The sequence below is a fragment of the Oreochromis niloticus genome, linkage group LG3 (genome assembly GCF_001858045.2).
Source record: "Oreochromis niloticus isolate F11D_XX linkage group LG3, O_niloticus_UMD_NMBU, whole genome shotgun sequence".
Classification (NCBI taxonomy): domain Eukaryota; kingdom Metazoa; phylum Chordata; class Actinopteri; order Cichliformes; family Cichlidae; genus Oreochromis; species Oreochromis niloticus.
Window position 1 is genome coordinate 17,748,278 of NC_031967.2, and position 17,255 is coordinate 17,765,532.

The window sequence follows — 17,255 nt, forward strand, 5'->3', positions numbered from 1 at the left end:
AGTAATAGTACTATTAATAGTAATAGTAGTACTAATGCACTATGTCAGTGAAAAAAACAACTAAATTCAGTTGAGCTGAAAAGAATGATACCAAACAAGGCAAGGAGGAAAAAAATTAAATGAAACAATCTGAGGGTGAAATACAAACGTAAACTCAAAAGGAGTCAAAAATGTCCGGTTGTATTTCAGACCTCAGTGGGTTAATCCAACAAATCATGAAAAATTAGGTTTAAATTTATGTTCATGACAGTGCAGATTTCTGACATTTTGTATAATGTAAGCTGTAACAATGTGATTGTTTTCTAACAAAAAACAGTGTGAAACTTAAGTTAGATGTGTGTTTGTAAATGAATCGCCCCATGTTGTGTAGCTTTCTGGATTTTATACTTATTGGGCTACATATTTATTTATTATACAGGCTATACTGTACATAGCATCAAAACTCACATTTTTTATGTAACTAAAGTGTGTAATTATGTGGGCTACAGACAATAATTAAGTTATAGACTATAACGTGTACACTTACTGCATTTGAAACATTTTAACCATATGTAACCACCTGCATATGTGTTTGGGGGGAAAAAATGGCTTTGATTTTGCCACCCTATTTGATTTCTTTGCCACCCTCATGCCACCCTAAGAAAATTTCTCTAGATCCGCCCCTGGTTGCAACATGGCAACTGCCTCAACGCTACCCGAAACTGAACCTCCCCCACCCTCATTCAGATCTGGCGTTTGGAACTATCTTGGTTTTCATGTGAAGCATGACCCTGATGGTAAGCGCGTCATGGACAAAAGTAACACAGTATGTCGGATGTGCCACGCAATGCTCAATTGGTGGGAGCTAATGCGTTAGCGCAGTTAGTTTGTTAACGTGCTGACGCCGTCCAGTCCCACGCATGGGGCGATCCACAGTAACTCGTTAACGGAGATTTGCGGCGTTATGGCGTTAGTGTCATTTTAACGAGATTAACGCTGACAGCACTAGTGGGAACACAACGAATATGACTGCACATTTACGCTGACATCATCCTAGTGCATCATCCTAGACAAAAACAACAAGCACGCATGCTACAAACTTTACCCGAGTCATTTAGACAGCCGTTAGCACATGATTGTCCTTCTGGGGACCTGATATGTTTAATATGCTGCTGAGAATATAGCCCAGAAGCGTATAGTATAGCTTTTATTTTGGAAAGAGCCATTTCTCTGTGATAACCTCTCTTTTCCAAAGATGAGTGATTCCTCGATCAGATAGATTTATTAATTTTTTTATTATTTTGTTGTTTCAGCAACATTAAATTTAAAAACTGTACTTTTGAGTTAAAATATATATTTATAATTTTTAAAAATGACAAATTAAAAAGGCATGAACATTTTTTTGTATCGAAAAAATATCGAACCGTGACACCAAAGTATCGAACCGAACCGAACCGTGAATTTTTGTGTATCGTCGCACCCCTAAGATATATATATATATAAAAACCCCACCCATCTCGCCCCTGCGGGCGGTTTTATCCTTCAAGCTCGGGTCCTCTACCAGAGGCCTGGGAGCTTGAGGGTCCTGCGCAGTATCTTAGCTGTTCCCAGGACTGCGCTCTTCTGGACAGAGATCTCCGATGTTGTTCCCGGGATCTGCTGGAGCCACTCGCCTAGCTTGGGAGTCACCGCACCTAGTGCTCCGATTACCACGGGGACCACCGTTACCTTCACCCTCCACAACCTCTCGAGCTCTTCTCCGAGCCCTTGGTATTTCTCCAGCTTCTCGTGTTCCTTCTTTCTGATGTTGCTGTCATTCGGAACCGCTACATCGATCACTACGGCCGTCTTCTCCTGTTAGTCTACCACCACTATGTCCGGTTGGTTAGCCACCACCATTTTGTCCGTCTGTACCTGGAAGTCCCAGAAGATCTTAGCTCGGTCATTCTCCATCACCCTTGGGGGCGTCTCCCATTTTGACCTCAGAACTTCCAGGCCATATTCGGCACAGATGTTTCTGTATACTATGCCGGCCACTTGGTTATGGCGTTCCATCTGTGCCCTGCCTGCTAGCATCTTGCACCCTGCTGTTATGTGCTGGATTGTCTCAGGGGCATCTTTACACAGCCTGCACCTGGGGTCTTGCCTGGTGTGATAGACCCCAGCCTCTATGGATCTTGTGCTCAGTGCTTGTTCCTGTGCTGCCATGATTAGTGCCTCTGTGCTGTCTTTCAGTCCAGCTTTGTCCAGCCACTGGTAGGATTTCTGGATATCAGCCACCTCCTCTATCTGCCGGTGGTACATACCGTGCAGGGGCCGGTCCATCCATGATGGTTCCTCGCCTTCCTCCTCTTTCTTGGGTTTCTGCTGCCCGAGGTATTCACTGAGCACGCTGTCAGTTGGGGCCATCTTCGTGATGTATTCGTGGATGTTTCTTGTCTCATCCTGGACTGTGGTGCTGACACTCACCAGTCCCCGGCCCCCTTCCTTCCACTTAGCGTACAGCCTCAGGGTGCTGGACTTGGGGTGAAACCCTCCATGCATGATCAGGAGCTTTCTTGTCTTTATGTCAGTGGCTTCTATCTCCTCCTTTGGCCAGCCTATTACCCCAGCAGGGTACCTGATCACGGGCAGGGCGTAGGTGTTGATGGCCTGGATCTTGTTCTTACCGTTCAGCTGACTCCTCAGGACTTGCCTGACCCTCTGCAGGTACTTAGTGGTTGCAGTTTTCCTAGCGGCCTTTTCATGGTTCCCATTCGCCTGCGGGATCCCCAGGTACTTGTAACTGTCCTCTATGTCTGCAATGTTGCCAATGTTGCCAGAATATATATATATATGTATATATATATATGTATATATATATATATATATATATATATATATATATATATATATATATATATATATATATATATATATATATACATTATATATATATACACACACATTATATATAATGACAAAGGCTTTTTCCTATAATACCTGGTGGACCGGTCTCTAGTCAAAATGCCCGGGCTGATTCTTTGTCCCATTCCAGCCCTGAGTGTTACTTTGAAAAGCAACCTTTCCTAAGTAAGCTGAACTATTTGTAATAAAGCAGATAAAAGGAGAAACATGCTTAACATTGTTTCAGTCTCTTAACCACATGGAGGTGTAACTGTGTTTATGTTGTGTGTAATCCCGCTTGCCATAATAACCACAATGTTCATCTGTGGAAGAACAATGGCGCCCTCTCTCAGAGGCAGTGGATAAATGCACTGAGAGATGAGCACCAGGTGGGTTGTAGAGCACAGCATTGTGTACGATTATTGGATATGAACATCTGTGTGGCCACTGTGATCACTGTGAATTATTTAACTGTTAATAAGAAGCGTTTAAGTGGATTGTTGAAGCTGGGAGTGTTAAAACAGTGACATAATAGCACTGAGCACTGGCTAGGGTAGCTCCGGAGCTTCTCTGCTACAGTAATGTGCTGTTCTGTACATAATCTGTTCTTATCCAGACATTAATAGACACTAAAAGACAAACAAACCTTCATCCATTATTTACAGCACCACACAGAGTTGAGGAGTGTAGCTGAGCTTGTTACAATCCACTAAACTATCAAGCAATTAAAGAAGCATTATTCAGTGTAGGCATTAAAATCCTTCTGCCACTACACACACCTGGACAAGAAACACATGTTGATGTGTTAATGTTAATGTCCTCCTCTCTCAGTCTAAGTAAAACTGAAACAGAATTTACAACCCAAAAAGTTCATGACAATGATCAATTTGAATATGGCTGCTGCTGCTGGCCTTTGACAAAAACTGTCCATTTGACTTGCTCTCATCTGGATCTTGAGCTGTTCTGTAAATGTAAATGGTAAATGGTAAATGGCCTGTATTTATATAGCGCTTTCTAGTCCCTAAGGACCCCAAAGCGCTTTACATATCCAGTCATTCACCCATTCACACACACATTCACACACTGGTGATGGCAAGCTATGTTGTAGCCACAGCCACCCTGGGGCGCACTGACATGACACTGACTTTAACTGAAATGTTAAAGCTTGATGAAGAAACTTTATCAACTATGACAATAAAGTACGTCAGCTTTTTGTCTAGAAACTACATGGCAGCAGACCAGTGCCTCACAGAGCTAAAATTAGCTTATTAACTCTGATGTTGGCTAATGTTGTTTAACCTACTTGGAGAGCAGATACACATAACAGACGCTTTGAGTCATATTAATGTTCCCCACACTGAGCAGAGGTTGTCCTCTGCTCAGTAGAGTTCTTTGCACACATCTGCAGCTGTCATTTGTAAAAGCACATGGTGTCTGGCTTTCTTCAGGGTGCACCATGCTGGTCTTTTTCATTATGATCAATGTTCATGTTGGTGAGAGATGCACTTACTGACATTCAAACGTCTATGTGTCTGTGGTCTGTTTCCTTGTTGTTAAGGATCAGCGTCACCCTGCCAGGTTCCACCATCATACACAATTATTTCATTTGCATATATTATAATACTGTGAAAAGTTATGTGAGTGGACAGTGTGACCTTACAAAACCCTTCTCACTATCCTATCAAAGTTCACAATTAGTGAATTTGACTAGTTTATATCTGAACAATGGTTAAACTCAGCTCTGCAGAAGAGGACAATTAATCTCACACATGATGTATAAAATTAAAGGATTTTATTGGCCTGAAAAAGTCACATAGGCGTTCAACTAATTATATGACAACAAATTTAAAGCATTTTGCTTCAGCAGTGACATAGGCCCTCATCACACAGCCAAAATGTTTGCATCGTATCCACAGATGACTTGCGTGCTGATCACAGTCGAGGTGGCGGGGTACTTGTTTTCCCTGATCTTCAGCTCACGATGCATCTGGCCCCAAACACATGGGTAACAAAAGCACACTTTACAGCAGTCATCAGTGAACGAGCCCTGCAGGATGGAGAAGAAGAAGCAGATAGACAGAGGATGAAGCAGCAGGAGTTACTGTTGTTACCCCCTCAGACATAAAAGTTTAGTGGGGTGTTGTCATCCCCTCATCCGGCAGCTGTGTCCCTGTGTAGAGCTGGGTAACCAAATATCTGAGAGTTTGTCAAAACAAGCAGCCGCAGCTTTTTTTCCCATGATGAGGGCAAGAGATTTCAGATTTGAAGAACTTTACACTTCCTCTTTCTCAAGTCAAGCTACTCCTTTATAACTTCTACAGATTGCAAAATGCCACAAGATTTATCCAGGTCACTTTTATGATGGCACTGCATGATATGGTTACTTATAAACAAATAATGAGGACACAGAGACATCTGGGAGCTATTCGAGAGGTGAGGGCGAGTGAGAAGGGTCTGAACAAAGCACAATTTGTGTGCATTTTATATGAAACTCATTAAATCTACATTTAGATTTTACTTCAGTTCATTTTACAACCACATCACAAAGACACACATTCAACTCGCAGAAACCTCCAGGGCTTAAAAATGAAGCCAGTGCAGAAGTTATAAAAGTGCACTTCCTCTAGTGACCACATCTGTTTTGCACAAAGAGGATACTGTGTAGTTTGCAACAGTATCCTCCATCTCTAACCCAGTCTTACTTCGATGTTGTGGCGCTCTCTGATGGACCCACGGAGTAAGCAGGACACCACACCACAAACGTCCAGGAGTGGCATTGCACAGCACCATCCATGTTTATTGGCTGCATCACACTGCATGCAGGGGAAACAGCAAAGGCCACAGCAGCCTTTGGGGAGAAAGAGGTACAGAGTTATTTTATAGACAGACAGACAGAAAAACACGTCAGCACATGAATCATCACATCTCACAACGTATTGCGACATTTCCACTCCAATTACGAAAACTTGTTTTTCTGGTGAAAAATGTAAAATAATGAAAAACTCCATAATGCTACTAAATGATCATTGCTATCATGTAGTCTCAGATAATCATTTATTCTTGATTTTTTACTGACTTTAAACACTCGGTTAGCTTATTGCAAACAAAGTCTGAGGAGATCGCTCACTGCTGTTTGTAGGGTTTCCTGGGTTTACTTACAGCTCTCCATATCAGAGCAGCAATCACAGAGGTCGGTGCTCCATTGGCCAGAGTTTTCAACGGTCCTGACGACTGTCACCACCTGGGTGGGCTGCTTGTGGACAGCCGTGCCTGTAGGAACCACCATGCTGAAGAAAACACAGACACAGACTGAAATGCTGTAGTAGTTATCTGGTTAGAGAAATCCAACACGAAAAAGGTAAAAGACTGGTTTTGATACATGTTATAAGTATAACAGGATGATTCCTGGTTCATATAAATCACAACAAATACCTTGGACCAGCTGTACAAATGACAAAAGAGCTGACACTGTTTTTAAGCACAGATTTATTATCTCGGACTTCCTCAGAAAAATGTTACCATGTATTACATTCAAGATTTTACAAAGATTTCTGATTCTCTTAAGCTGTTCATCAGTGTAAAATGTTTTTCTTACCTTCTTCTGTCTTCTCTGGTTCTCTGAGCTTTCAAAATAAGAGAAAAGGTTAGGAAACACCAGCATTTAAGCACAGACCAATAACAGGAAGGGGAGGTGCCAAGAGTAAGCATGAGCCGCGGAGGGCTGAGCCTGATGGGAAGTCCACACCAATCACTGTAATGATGCACAGTAACTGCTATGATTAATGGTTAGGAATTCACTGAGCCCCTGCTTCAGTGCTGTGAAATTAAAACACACTGCTTAACCAATGAGCAGCAACAAGACTTATTCTATGAATCCATCAGTACTTCTGCTGTCAATCCAAACACACTTGACACCGGAGATGGGAAATAACGAAATAGAAATACTTCATTACTGTACTTCAGGTATCTGTACTGTACTTGAGTAGGGTTTTTTTTAGTGATTACTTTTTACTACAAATATCTGTACTTTCTACTCCTTACATTTTGTAAAAAGGCTTGTTACATTTGCTTTAAAGCAGTTCTGTCGCTGTGAGCCTCCAAACATCAAACTAATTTCAAACACAGAATCAGAATCAGAAAGGATTTTATTGCAAATGTTGAGCAGGTTTACAACGATAGGAAATTGCTGCGGTGCTTAGTGCAAAACATTCTGTCAGACATGCTCAAATAAACATAAAAATAAGAATTAAAAGTGCTAAGTAGATAGATATATACATGGATGCAGGTGGTGATCAGTGCAAAAATGGAATGATGCAGGGAACACAGTGTAGGGTCATGTGTTTGTGGTGCGAACAGTCATATGGTTATTGTTCATGAGTCCAACAGCAGAGGGGAAGAAACTGTTCTTATGGCGAGAGGTTCTGGTGCGAATGGACCGGAGCCTCCTGCCTGAGGGGAGCAGGTCAAACAGACTGTGTCCAGGGTGAGAAGGGTCAGCTGTGATCCGAGCTGCACGCTCCAGTGTCCCGGAGGTGTACAGGTCCTGCAGAGATGGGAGTCTGCAGCCAATCACCTTCTCAGCAGAGCGCACAACACGCTGCAGTCTCTGTTTGTCCCTGATGGTGGCTCCAGCGTACCACACGGTGATGGAGGAGGTGAGGATGGACTCGATGATTGCGGTGTAGAATTGCATCATCGTCCGTGTTGACAGGTTGAATTTCTTCAGCTGCCTCAGGAAGTACAGCTGACTGGAACAAACCTCAGCCGCCACAGCTCCGCCTCCAGCATAGTAAGCATAAACTAAAAACAGAACCAGCCCCAGCCTGCCCAGACTCTCAAGTCTAAACTTGTAAGTAACATCATGTAACGGCAAAAAGAGCTTCTGTGTTTTCAAAACCACGACATTTGATCAGGTTCACATCAGCTGGCATGTTATGGTTGGTGTGTGTGACCCTTGATCAAATTTAAGTTTTGCTTTAATGATGCAAAGATGATCATCAAAACTTTCGTCACATGACATGTTACTCATATAGACCAAAAGCAGCTTCTTCTTGTGTCAGTTTACTCACACACACACACATTCACACACACACACACACCAAAACCTCTGCATACATAGGTGTTCTTTCTTAGAGGGTAGTAATCCATTTAAAAACAATAAAATTAAAAAATTCTAAATTCTAGTACTGGAAGCAACTGCTTCTTTTAGGCCAGGGCTCGCAAAATTTCAAAATCTCTGGTAGCCCTTCGGGCTGGCACTCTTAAGTTTTTGTTAGCCCAAAATAAATTTAAGTAGCCCGAATAAAAAAGAGAGCAATTTTTTAATGTTTTGTTTCCTTTACAATATTATACATTAAAGTATAATATTGTAACGGAAACAAAAATTAATCAGAAAATTGTTAAAATACAAATCACAACACCTGTATAAAAATTACAATCATCAACTCAAATACTTGGTTCTAGTTGAACAGAAATTTCTATGAACTTGCAAGAACTGTGTAGAACAGTGGTTCCCAAGCTTTGCAGGCCCCCCTTTGTTTTACAAGAAAAATGTTCGCGCCCCCGCCCCCAAACACATCCTCCAAACACACACACCCATATTTTGTTTACAAACTCCATTGCGGTTTATTTCACACCTCAAACATGTAGTAAACAATTAAGCAAATACAAGTAAACGGCAATAAATTACAGGTAGTAATAAAATATACTGCTAACTCTTTTACGCTGCGTCCACACCTACACGGGTATTTTTGAAAACGCAGCTGTTTCTATGTGTTTGGGCCTTTCGTCAACACCGAAAGGCCCAAAACGGAGATTATTTAAAACTCCTTTTATGCGTTTACGTGTGGACGAGGATTACAGAGTTCGTCACGCAACGTCAAAGGTATGTGCCTCTTTTCACGTCACGCTGTGCGCCACGTTATTGTTTACATGAGATGAATTGCAGAATGGCAGATGGAGACAAAATACTGTTACTGTTAATCTGAGTATCTTCAGGTTTTACACGCTTACATATACACACGCAGTTACTGTCCCTCCATTTAGAAAGGCAGAGGCGTCACGGTGTGATTATTTTACGTGTAGTTGATTTTTTTTCCTGTGTAATAATATTCAACATTGCTGTCAATACATTTTTCAAAAAATGCCTCTCTGTGCAAAATGGGTTTAAAAACATAATCAGCTGTGGGATACTGTTAGTCCGTGATTTAGACAGGGGGAACAAATTGTGGCAGGATCAGCCTGATATTATTTGTATCCCACTGTAACTTTACTGCATAAAGAGCTAACATGTCCAAAATGTCAGGAGTAGTTAGTTATTACAAGAAGTGTTTGTGAACTAAAAATCAAGAATGTGGGATCCTGTTTGTCCGTGATTTGGAGAGCCCAGCGCTGCTCCCGACGCAGGGAAACTAATGTTGCAGGGGAGACCTACCTTGGCACTTGTGCAGGTGAAGCCAAAGGGAAGATATGTTTCACCATATTTTCTAGTCTTTGGCTTGGAAGGAAGTTGGTTTGGAAACATTTGCTTCATCTCCTGCTTTGCGTTTGTGTGGGAGCCCCGTCAAAAACCTGTCCATTATGCTAGCAGTGTCCAAGCTTTCTTTTTTTTCTTTTTTTCTTTTCACACCGCGCCCCCCCTGCAATGGCTCTGCGGGCCCCACACTTTGGGAACCTCTGGTGTAGAACATGAATCAGTCTGTGTCAGATCCTGAATCTGAAATTTCCACTGAAGTCAAGGGTACGGGGTAAGTGGAACCAAGATCTAGGCCATTTGCTTTTTGAAGTTTGCAAAGACTGCTAAATTTTGACAATGGTAGTTCACTCTTTGCAACATAGTACGCTTTTGAAAGATTTTTCAGGACTTCTGCTTGTGCTTGTTTTATTTTTAGTATGTTTTTTGCAATTGCTGTTTGTTCTGGGAAAGATATTGCAGACTGGGTGCAGTATAATGTATTTCTTGCGTTTCTCATGGGTTCTGATGGGGTCTTTCTTAAAATTACTGGTCCCAGTTACAAAGGCGCTTGTCGACTCAAATGAAATGAAACTCACAACACACCTGGCAGAACATCATGTTATTTAGCTCGTCATATTCCAGCCACATAAATTCTTTTGTCCATGAAACCAAAAAAGCTGCGCTTTATTTTTGCCTCATAGTCTGATTTGTCATAACTTTTCCGTTTTGTGGTAGGCTTTTATTTGGCTGTGCCTTCTTCACCCTGACCTGTCTCATTTGGCTCAGCAGAACTAAAATACCAGCGTAAATCCTGCTGCTTTTACACACGCACTCACATAACGGTCAGCGATTCTCTGCGCAATCAACCTCTCACGTGTTTAAGCTTGCTGTGGGAGATTTCACTTGTCACGTTTGAATAGTACCTAAGCTAATGAGTGATAAGACGATGTCAGAGGAATTGGTGCACAATTAATCGTCACTCACCAATCAGTGCTGCCACTCTCTACACACCGTTCACGCGATCGCAAAGTGAAAGCAAAAAACAAGCGCAAATTCAAACGCGATTTCAATATGTCACATATTGATAGTGGCTCATCGATGCCAATGACATAATTACTCAGCTACATTTGCGAAAGAAAATGCAAAAGCATTGACATATATTTTTCCTTCCTATGATAGCCCGACGGGCAGGGCTGAGATAGATTTTGGTAGCCCGACTGGAAAAATCGCTAGCCCCGGGACGTCGGGCTAGCGATTTTGCGAGCCCTGTCGTCAGAAGGCATAGCATACATTTTCACCGATGACACCCAACTTTATCTATCCTTAACAGACCTCTCTGCATTGAATCATTACTTATTATTAATCTCTGGCTCTCTTCCACAGCATGTCTTTCTTCCTGTGTTCCTCCCCTCACCCCGCAGCAGATGGCCGCCCCTCCCTGAGCCTGTCTGTGCTGGAGGTTTTTTCCTATTAAAAGGGAGTTTTTCCTTCCCACTTTCGCCAAAGTGCTTGCTCATAGGGGGTCATATAATTGTTGATGTTTTCTCTGTATGTATTATTGTAGGGTCTGCCTTACAATATAAAGCGCCTTGAGGCGACTGTTGTTGCGATTTGGTGCTGTATAAATAAAATTGAATTGAAATTGAATTGAAAAAGTGTAAAGAAGCCAAAACAAGGGAAATATGGTCTTGCTTGCGTGTCCCTGTCAGGAGTAGAGCTGCTGCACTCTGAATGATTAGTACAGATGAGGGAGCAAAGCAAGAGCCTGACTGACTCCAAAATAAAGAAATAATCAAGCATGGATGAAACGAAGGCATTAATTAATTTCTTAAAGTCAGAAAGGACAGAAAAACACAAAATTAGCAATACATGTTCATCTGAGCCAGATATAAACTAACGAATGATGCCTAATGATACTGAACAAGTGAGGAACGCCGTGAAAGACCAGTGGACAGATGTTAATGTTGTTACTGGGTATCAGTGGCGGAGCGGGGGGGTGGCTTACTGGCTTAAGCCCGGGTTGTTTTTTCAGAAGCCCGGGGTCTTTTGGAGTGTATTTTTTTCATAGTTAGATGTCTGGCTGACAACTGTATAAAACAAAAACTACACACAATATTCGAAGCACATAGTGCACACTGTGGGAATTTACGACTGTGCGTGAATCCCCCCTAATATTGGTATGATCCGAGCTCAGACAGTAAGCGACTGAGCGAGGGGGCGGGGGGAGCTGCTGCCTGCTAGTGTGCTGTTGGAGAACTGAAGTTTGACCAGGTACCAAAGCAAATCATTCGCACTGTACAAATAATGTAAATATGACGGTGTATCACGAAAGATTGATATCAAACTGATCACTTGACCCATATTACATTACTTGCTCTTCAAATGAATCAACAAATGGCGAAATGAAAAGCCGAACAACAACAATGCTGTTTCTTTACAGAGTCTTAGCTTACATGTGTGTTTATTTCATATTTTCAGTTGTCACCCTCCACGGCTAAATAGTGTTTCAGTAATGTACTGATATACAAGAATGGACATAAGGAGCTTCTTTCAAAGAAAAAACTCTGGTAGATGTTATTTTATATATTATACTTTGTATGTTGTTCAGTATATTTCTATGCAAAACAAGAGGAATTTCAATACACAGCAGTATATTCACAGTTGAAACCAGATACTTACATACACTTTATGGAAAACACAAGAACATTTTTTTACTGTACAACATCAATTTAGAGTAAACTTGTTTTGTTTTGGATAAATAAATATTGAAATATCTTTTGAATTAGTTAAATGTCAGAATAAAAAGAGGGAGCTGTCTATCACTTTCATCATATTTAGGAGTACATATACACTAAGTTTATTGTTAATTAATAAGAAAACTCCAGACGATTCCATTCTGAGCTGAAGAAGCTTCTGATAGGTTAGTAGAGTCCATGTGAGTAAATTGGTGGCACACCTGTGGATCCATATAAGGCAAAACACAGAGCCTGTTTCTTTGACATGGGAAAATCAAGAGATGTCAACCAAAACACCAGGAAAAGAATTGTGGAGCTCCATAAGTGTGGCTCAGTTTTGAATACAATTTGGTGCCATTTGCAATTAAGAAATACAGACAGTTTCTCTCTTTACTCTTAAAGTTAACAAATATGTTTTTATATTTATCAATCCAAAAAAAATTAAACATTTAGTCTGATTTGATGTTACAATTAAAAAAGTGTTTGTGTTTTGATCTGAAGAGTATGTAAATATCTGGTTTCCACTGTATATTTGATGATTGTCAGCACAAAGAGGGAGAGAGAGGAGCAGAGAGGGAGATGGAGAGTGAGGACAGAACAGAGATGGAACAAGAGCAGGTGAGACACACATGTTAGTCAAATGGTTGTTTACCAAAAGTATCACCGTATCATAGGTACTCATGTATCTCGTACCTAGTGTTTCTTTTTAGGTTTGTTATTTTTCAAATTCTATATTTATTAAGTTATGCAGGCTTGTTTGCACAACAAGGCTAAACAATTATATAAACTTTTCTGAATCTAAATAGTGTACTTTGGTAGAATTAAAAAATAAGTGTAGTGCAGGTCTATGATGATTTTTAGTGTTACTATCATCTAGTTCTGATTCTGATTCTGTCTTGGTTAAATCCTAAGTAGTCCTGATTTTGAACTGTTGTAGTCCTGTTTTAATTCTGGATCAGTTCTGGGTCTGGTTGAATTGGGGTTTAGTCCCCGTGTCTTGATACAGCCCCGACTTTGTTCTGCTTAGCTGCTTAATTAAAAAACTCGTTTAAGGTGTCCTGCATATGTGATATATATTTTTCCCTATATGAAGTCATTCTTTTTTGAACAAAACTCAAAACAGAGCCTATTAATCTTTCAGTCATTTCTAAACCCCCCCCCCAAAAAAAACCTCCCACATGCATGCTACCTTTTAGGGCTAAGCCCCGGGTGTTTCAAATGTCTGGCTCCGCCTCTGCTGGGTATAATAGAAGTCCAGTTAGTCAGACCATTTCTTACAAAGTAAAAGAAATCAGTTAGTGAAGAACAGAAAGTTTCTATCCACTTGGAGGCTTAAGACAACCGCTGTTGTGAATTGGCCCCATGTAAATGAAACTGAAATGAATTACACAGACTATTATTACCACAAAGCCTGTTTTAAATATATTGTAAGACAATTACATCAATTTACATGTAAATTCTGTTTCATTTATTTTATGGTGAACTGACGTGATTCTAGGGTCAAACTTTTAGAGGGTCTCATCCCCCACTTATAATGTCATGCATACATTTCCCTAAAAGTAACATTATTGCATTCTTGTTGCAAACAACCTTTTTCACCTTCATAAACCTGAATTTAAAGGTGTAGTCATTGCAGTGTTACTTTGAAAAGCAACCTAAGTAGTGCGAGTTGACTAAAATACACCGGTTTTAAGGTGGACCCAGTAATTATCCCGCTTGATGCAGAGGCTCGATCACATTGATCAGAACTTTCCTAAGTAAGCTGAACTATTTGTAATAAAGCAGATAAAAGGAGAAACATGCTTAACATTGCTTAACGCTTGCCATAATAACCACAAGGTTCGTCTGTGGAAGAACAATGGCGCCCTCTCTCAGAGGCAGTGGATAAATGCACTGAGAGATGAGCACCAGGTGGGTTGTAGAGCACAGCACTGTGTACGATTATTGGATATGAACATCTGTGTGGCCACTGTGATCACTGTGAATTATTTAACTGTTAATAAGAAGCGTTTAAGTGGATTGTTGAAGCTGGGAGTGTTAAAACAGTGACATAATAGCACTGAGCACTGGCTAGGGTAGCTCTGGAGCTTCCCTGCTACAGTAATGTGCTGTTCTGTACATAATCTGTTCTTATCCAGACATTAATAGACACTAAAAGACAAACAAACCTTCATCCATTATTTACAGCACCACACAGAGTTGAGGAGTGTAGCTGAGCTTGTTACAATCCACTAAACTATCAAGCAATTAAAGAAGCATTATTCAGTGTAGGCATTAAAATCCTTCTGCCACTACACACACCTGGACAAGAAACACATGTTGATGTGTTAATGTTAATGTCCTCCTCTCTCAGTCTTTGTCATGTCACCCAAACTGTAAAAGTGAAACAGAATTTACATCATTTTTGGGTTGTAACATTATGAACATTATGATCATTGTTCATGTTGGTGAGAGATGCACTTACTGACATTCAAACGTCTATGTGTCTGTGGTCTGTTTCCTTGTTGTTAAGGATCAGCCTGCCAGGTTCCACCATCATAGACAATTATTTCATTTGCAAATATTATAATACTGTGAAAAGTTATATAAGTGGACAGTGTGACCTTACAACATTCTTCTCACTATCCTATCAAAGTTAACAATTACTGAATATGACAACTCTTTATCTGAACACTGGTTAAACTCAGCTCTGCAGAAGAGGACAATTAATCTCACACATGATGTTGTATAAAATTAAAGGATTTTATTGGCCTGAAAAAGTCACATAGGCATTCAACACATTATATGACAACACATTTAAAGCATTTTGCTTCAGCAGTGACATAGCCTGTCATCACACAGCCAAAATGTTTGCATCGTATCCACAGACGACTTGCGTGCTGATCACAGTCGAGGTGGCGGGCTAACGGTATTCCCTGATCTTCAGCTCACGATGCATCTGGCACCAAACACATGGGTAACAATAGCACACTTTACAGCAGTCATCAGTGAACGAGCCCTGCAGGACGGAGAAGAAGAAGCAGATAGACAGAGGATGAAGCAGCAGGAGTTACTGTTGTTACCCCCTCAGCCATAAAAGTTTAGTGGGGTGTTGTCATCCCCTCATCCGGCAGCTGTGTCCCTGTGTAGATTTGGGTAAACAAATATCTGAGAGTTTGTCAAAACAAGCAGCCGCAGCTTTTTTTCCCATGATGAGGGCAAGAGAGTTCAGATTTGAAGAACTTTACACTTCCTCTTTCTCAAGTCAAGCTACTCCCTCATAAACTCCACGGTTTGGAAAATACCACAAGTTTTATCCAGGTCACTTTTATAATGGCACTGCATGATATGGTTACTTTATGCCAGTTTGACCATGAGAGGTGAGGGTGAGTGAGAAGGGTCTGCACAAAGCACAATTTATGTGCATTTTATATGAATCTCATAAAATTTACATTTAGATTTTATGTTAGTTCATTTTACAAGCAGAAACCTCCAGGGCTTTAAAATGAAGCCAGTGCAGAAGTTATAAAACTGCACTTCCTCTAATGACCACATTTATCTTTTAAATGTAGTTTGTAACAGTATCTTGTAACAGTCTTACTTCGATGTTGTGGCGCTCTCTGATGGACTGACGGAGTAAGCAGGACACCACACCACAAACGTCCAGGAGTGGCATTGCACAGCACCATCCATGTTTAATGGCTGCATCACACTGCAGGCAGGGGAAACACCAAAAGCCACAGCAACCTTTGAGAAGAAATATATACATATATAAATAAATATTTACTAATTTTTTTTTTAACTACAACAAACCAACCAACCTGGATGTTCCAGGGGAGCAAAAAAAACTTTGAATTTTTGCTATTTCAACTTTCCCTGAATCCAACCACAGAGAGACTGGGCTTCTATTTTATTGTTATTATTATCATTATTATTTATCGATAGTAAAAAAATTTGGGACACTCTAAGTCGGATTTTTTATGTTATTATAAAAGGAGTCATGAAGTTTAAGTTGAACATTTGCGACATTTCCACTCCGATTATGAAAAGTCGGTTTTCTGGTGAAAAATGTAAAATAATGAAAAACTCCATAATGCTACTAAATGATCATTGCTATCATGTAGTCTCAGATAATCATTTATTCTTGATTTTTTACTGACTTCAAACACTCGGCTACCTTACTGCAAACAAAGTCTGAGGAGATCGCTCACTGCTGTTTGTAGGGTTTCCTGGGTTTACTTACAGGTCTCCATATCAGAGCAGCAATCACAGAGGTCGGTGCTCCATTGGCCAGAGTTTTCAATGGTCCTGACGACTGTCACCACTTGGGTGGGCTGCTGGCGGACGGCCATGCCTGAAGGAAACAGACACAGATTGAAACGCTGTAGTGGTTATCTTGTGAATAGAGAAATTCAATGCTAGAATATGAAAAAGGTAAAAGACTGGTTTTGATACATGTTATAAGTATAACAGGATGTTTCCTGGTTCATCTAAACCACAACAAATATCTTGGGCCAGCTGTACAAATGATTTATGTACGGCCCAGACAAAAGAGTTGACACCGTTTTTATGCACAGATTTATTGTCTCTGACTTCCTCAGAAAAATGTTACCATGTATTACATTCATGATTTTACAAAGATTTCTGATTCTCTTAAGCTGTTCATCAGTGTAAAATATTTTTCTTACCTTCTTTTGTCTTCTCTGGTTCTCTGAGGTTTCAAAATAAGAGAAAAAGTTAGGAAACATCAGCATTTAAGCACAGACCAATAACAGGAAGGGGAGGGGCGAGAGTACGCACACACACCTCTAATTTGTATTGGACTGGCAGATGTTTTTCGGTTGCTCGTGAACTGCCTGATGGAAAGTCCAGACTTATTCTATGAATCTATCAGTACTTCTGCTGTCAGTCCAAACACATTTGACACAAGAGGTGGGAAGTAACTAAGTACAAATACTTCATTACTGTACTTCAGGTATCTGTACTGTACTTGAGTAGGGTTTTTTAGTGATTACTTTTTACTACAAATATCTGTACTTTGTACTCCTTACTTTTTGTAAAAAGGCTTGTTACATTTGCTTTAACGCAGTTCTGTCACTGTGAGGCTCCAAACATGAAATTAATTTGAGCCTAAACAGAAACATATGACAGGCTGTTTATAAATCACCAGAGGATGTTGCATAACAAGAGATGACTATGCCAAAGTCAGGGGTTAAAAGTGG

At 40.5% G+C, this 17,255-nt stretch overlaps 1 protein-coding gene and 1 long non-coding RNA gene across 2 annotated transcripts; both read right to left on the reverse strand.

The window, feature by feature from the left end:
• Positions 1 to 4,640: 4,640 nt before the first annotated feature.
• LOC109196533 (cornifelin homolog B) lies at positions 4,641 to 6,614 on the reverse strand. Its single transcript, XM_025905586.1, has 4 exons — positions 6,461 to 6,614; positions 6,025 to 6,152; positions 5,568 to 5,713; positions 4,641 to 4,912 (listed from the first exon to the last, which is right to left on the reverse strand). Exons 1-4 carry the CDS (start codon positions 6,571 to 6,573, stop codon positions 4,748 to 4,750), a joined length of 552 nt encoding a protein of 183 aa, XP_025761371.1. The 5' UTR covers positions 6,574 to 6,614; the 3' UTR covers positions 4,641 to 4,747.
• Positions 6,615 to 14,775: 8,161 nt separating this feature from the next.
• LOC100694877 (cornifelin homolog B) lies at positions 14,776 to 16,898 on the reverse strand. Its single transcript, XR_002059574.1, has 4 exons — positions 16,722 to 16,898; positions 16,277 to 16,387; positions 15,635 to 15,780; positions 14,776 to 15,052 (listed from the first exon to the last, which is right to left on the reverse strand). It is a non-coding gene; the product is annotated as a cornifelin homolog B (long non-coding RNA).
• Positions 16,899 to 17,255: the final 357 nt, after the last annotated feature.

Excerpts from the sequence above, each read along its gene's own strand:
- LOC109196533 (XM_025905586.1), bottom strand. The coding sequence starts at position 6,573 with ATGCTTACTCTTGGCACCTCCCCTTCCTGTTATTGGTCTGTGCTTAAA. Across the intron at positions 5,714-6,024 it reads CTGCTCTGATATGGAGAGCT|GCTGCTGTGGCCTTTGCTGT; the intron begins GTAAGTAAACCC and ends TTCTCCCCAAAG. Across the intron at positions 4,913-5,567 it reads GAGAGCGCCACAACATCGAA|GGCTCGTTCACTGATGACTG; the intron begins GTAAGACTGGGT and ends TCCATCCTGCAG.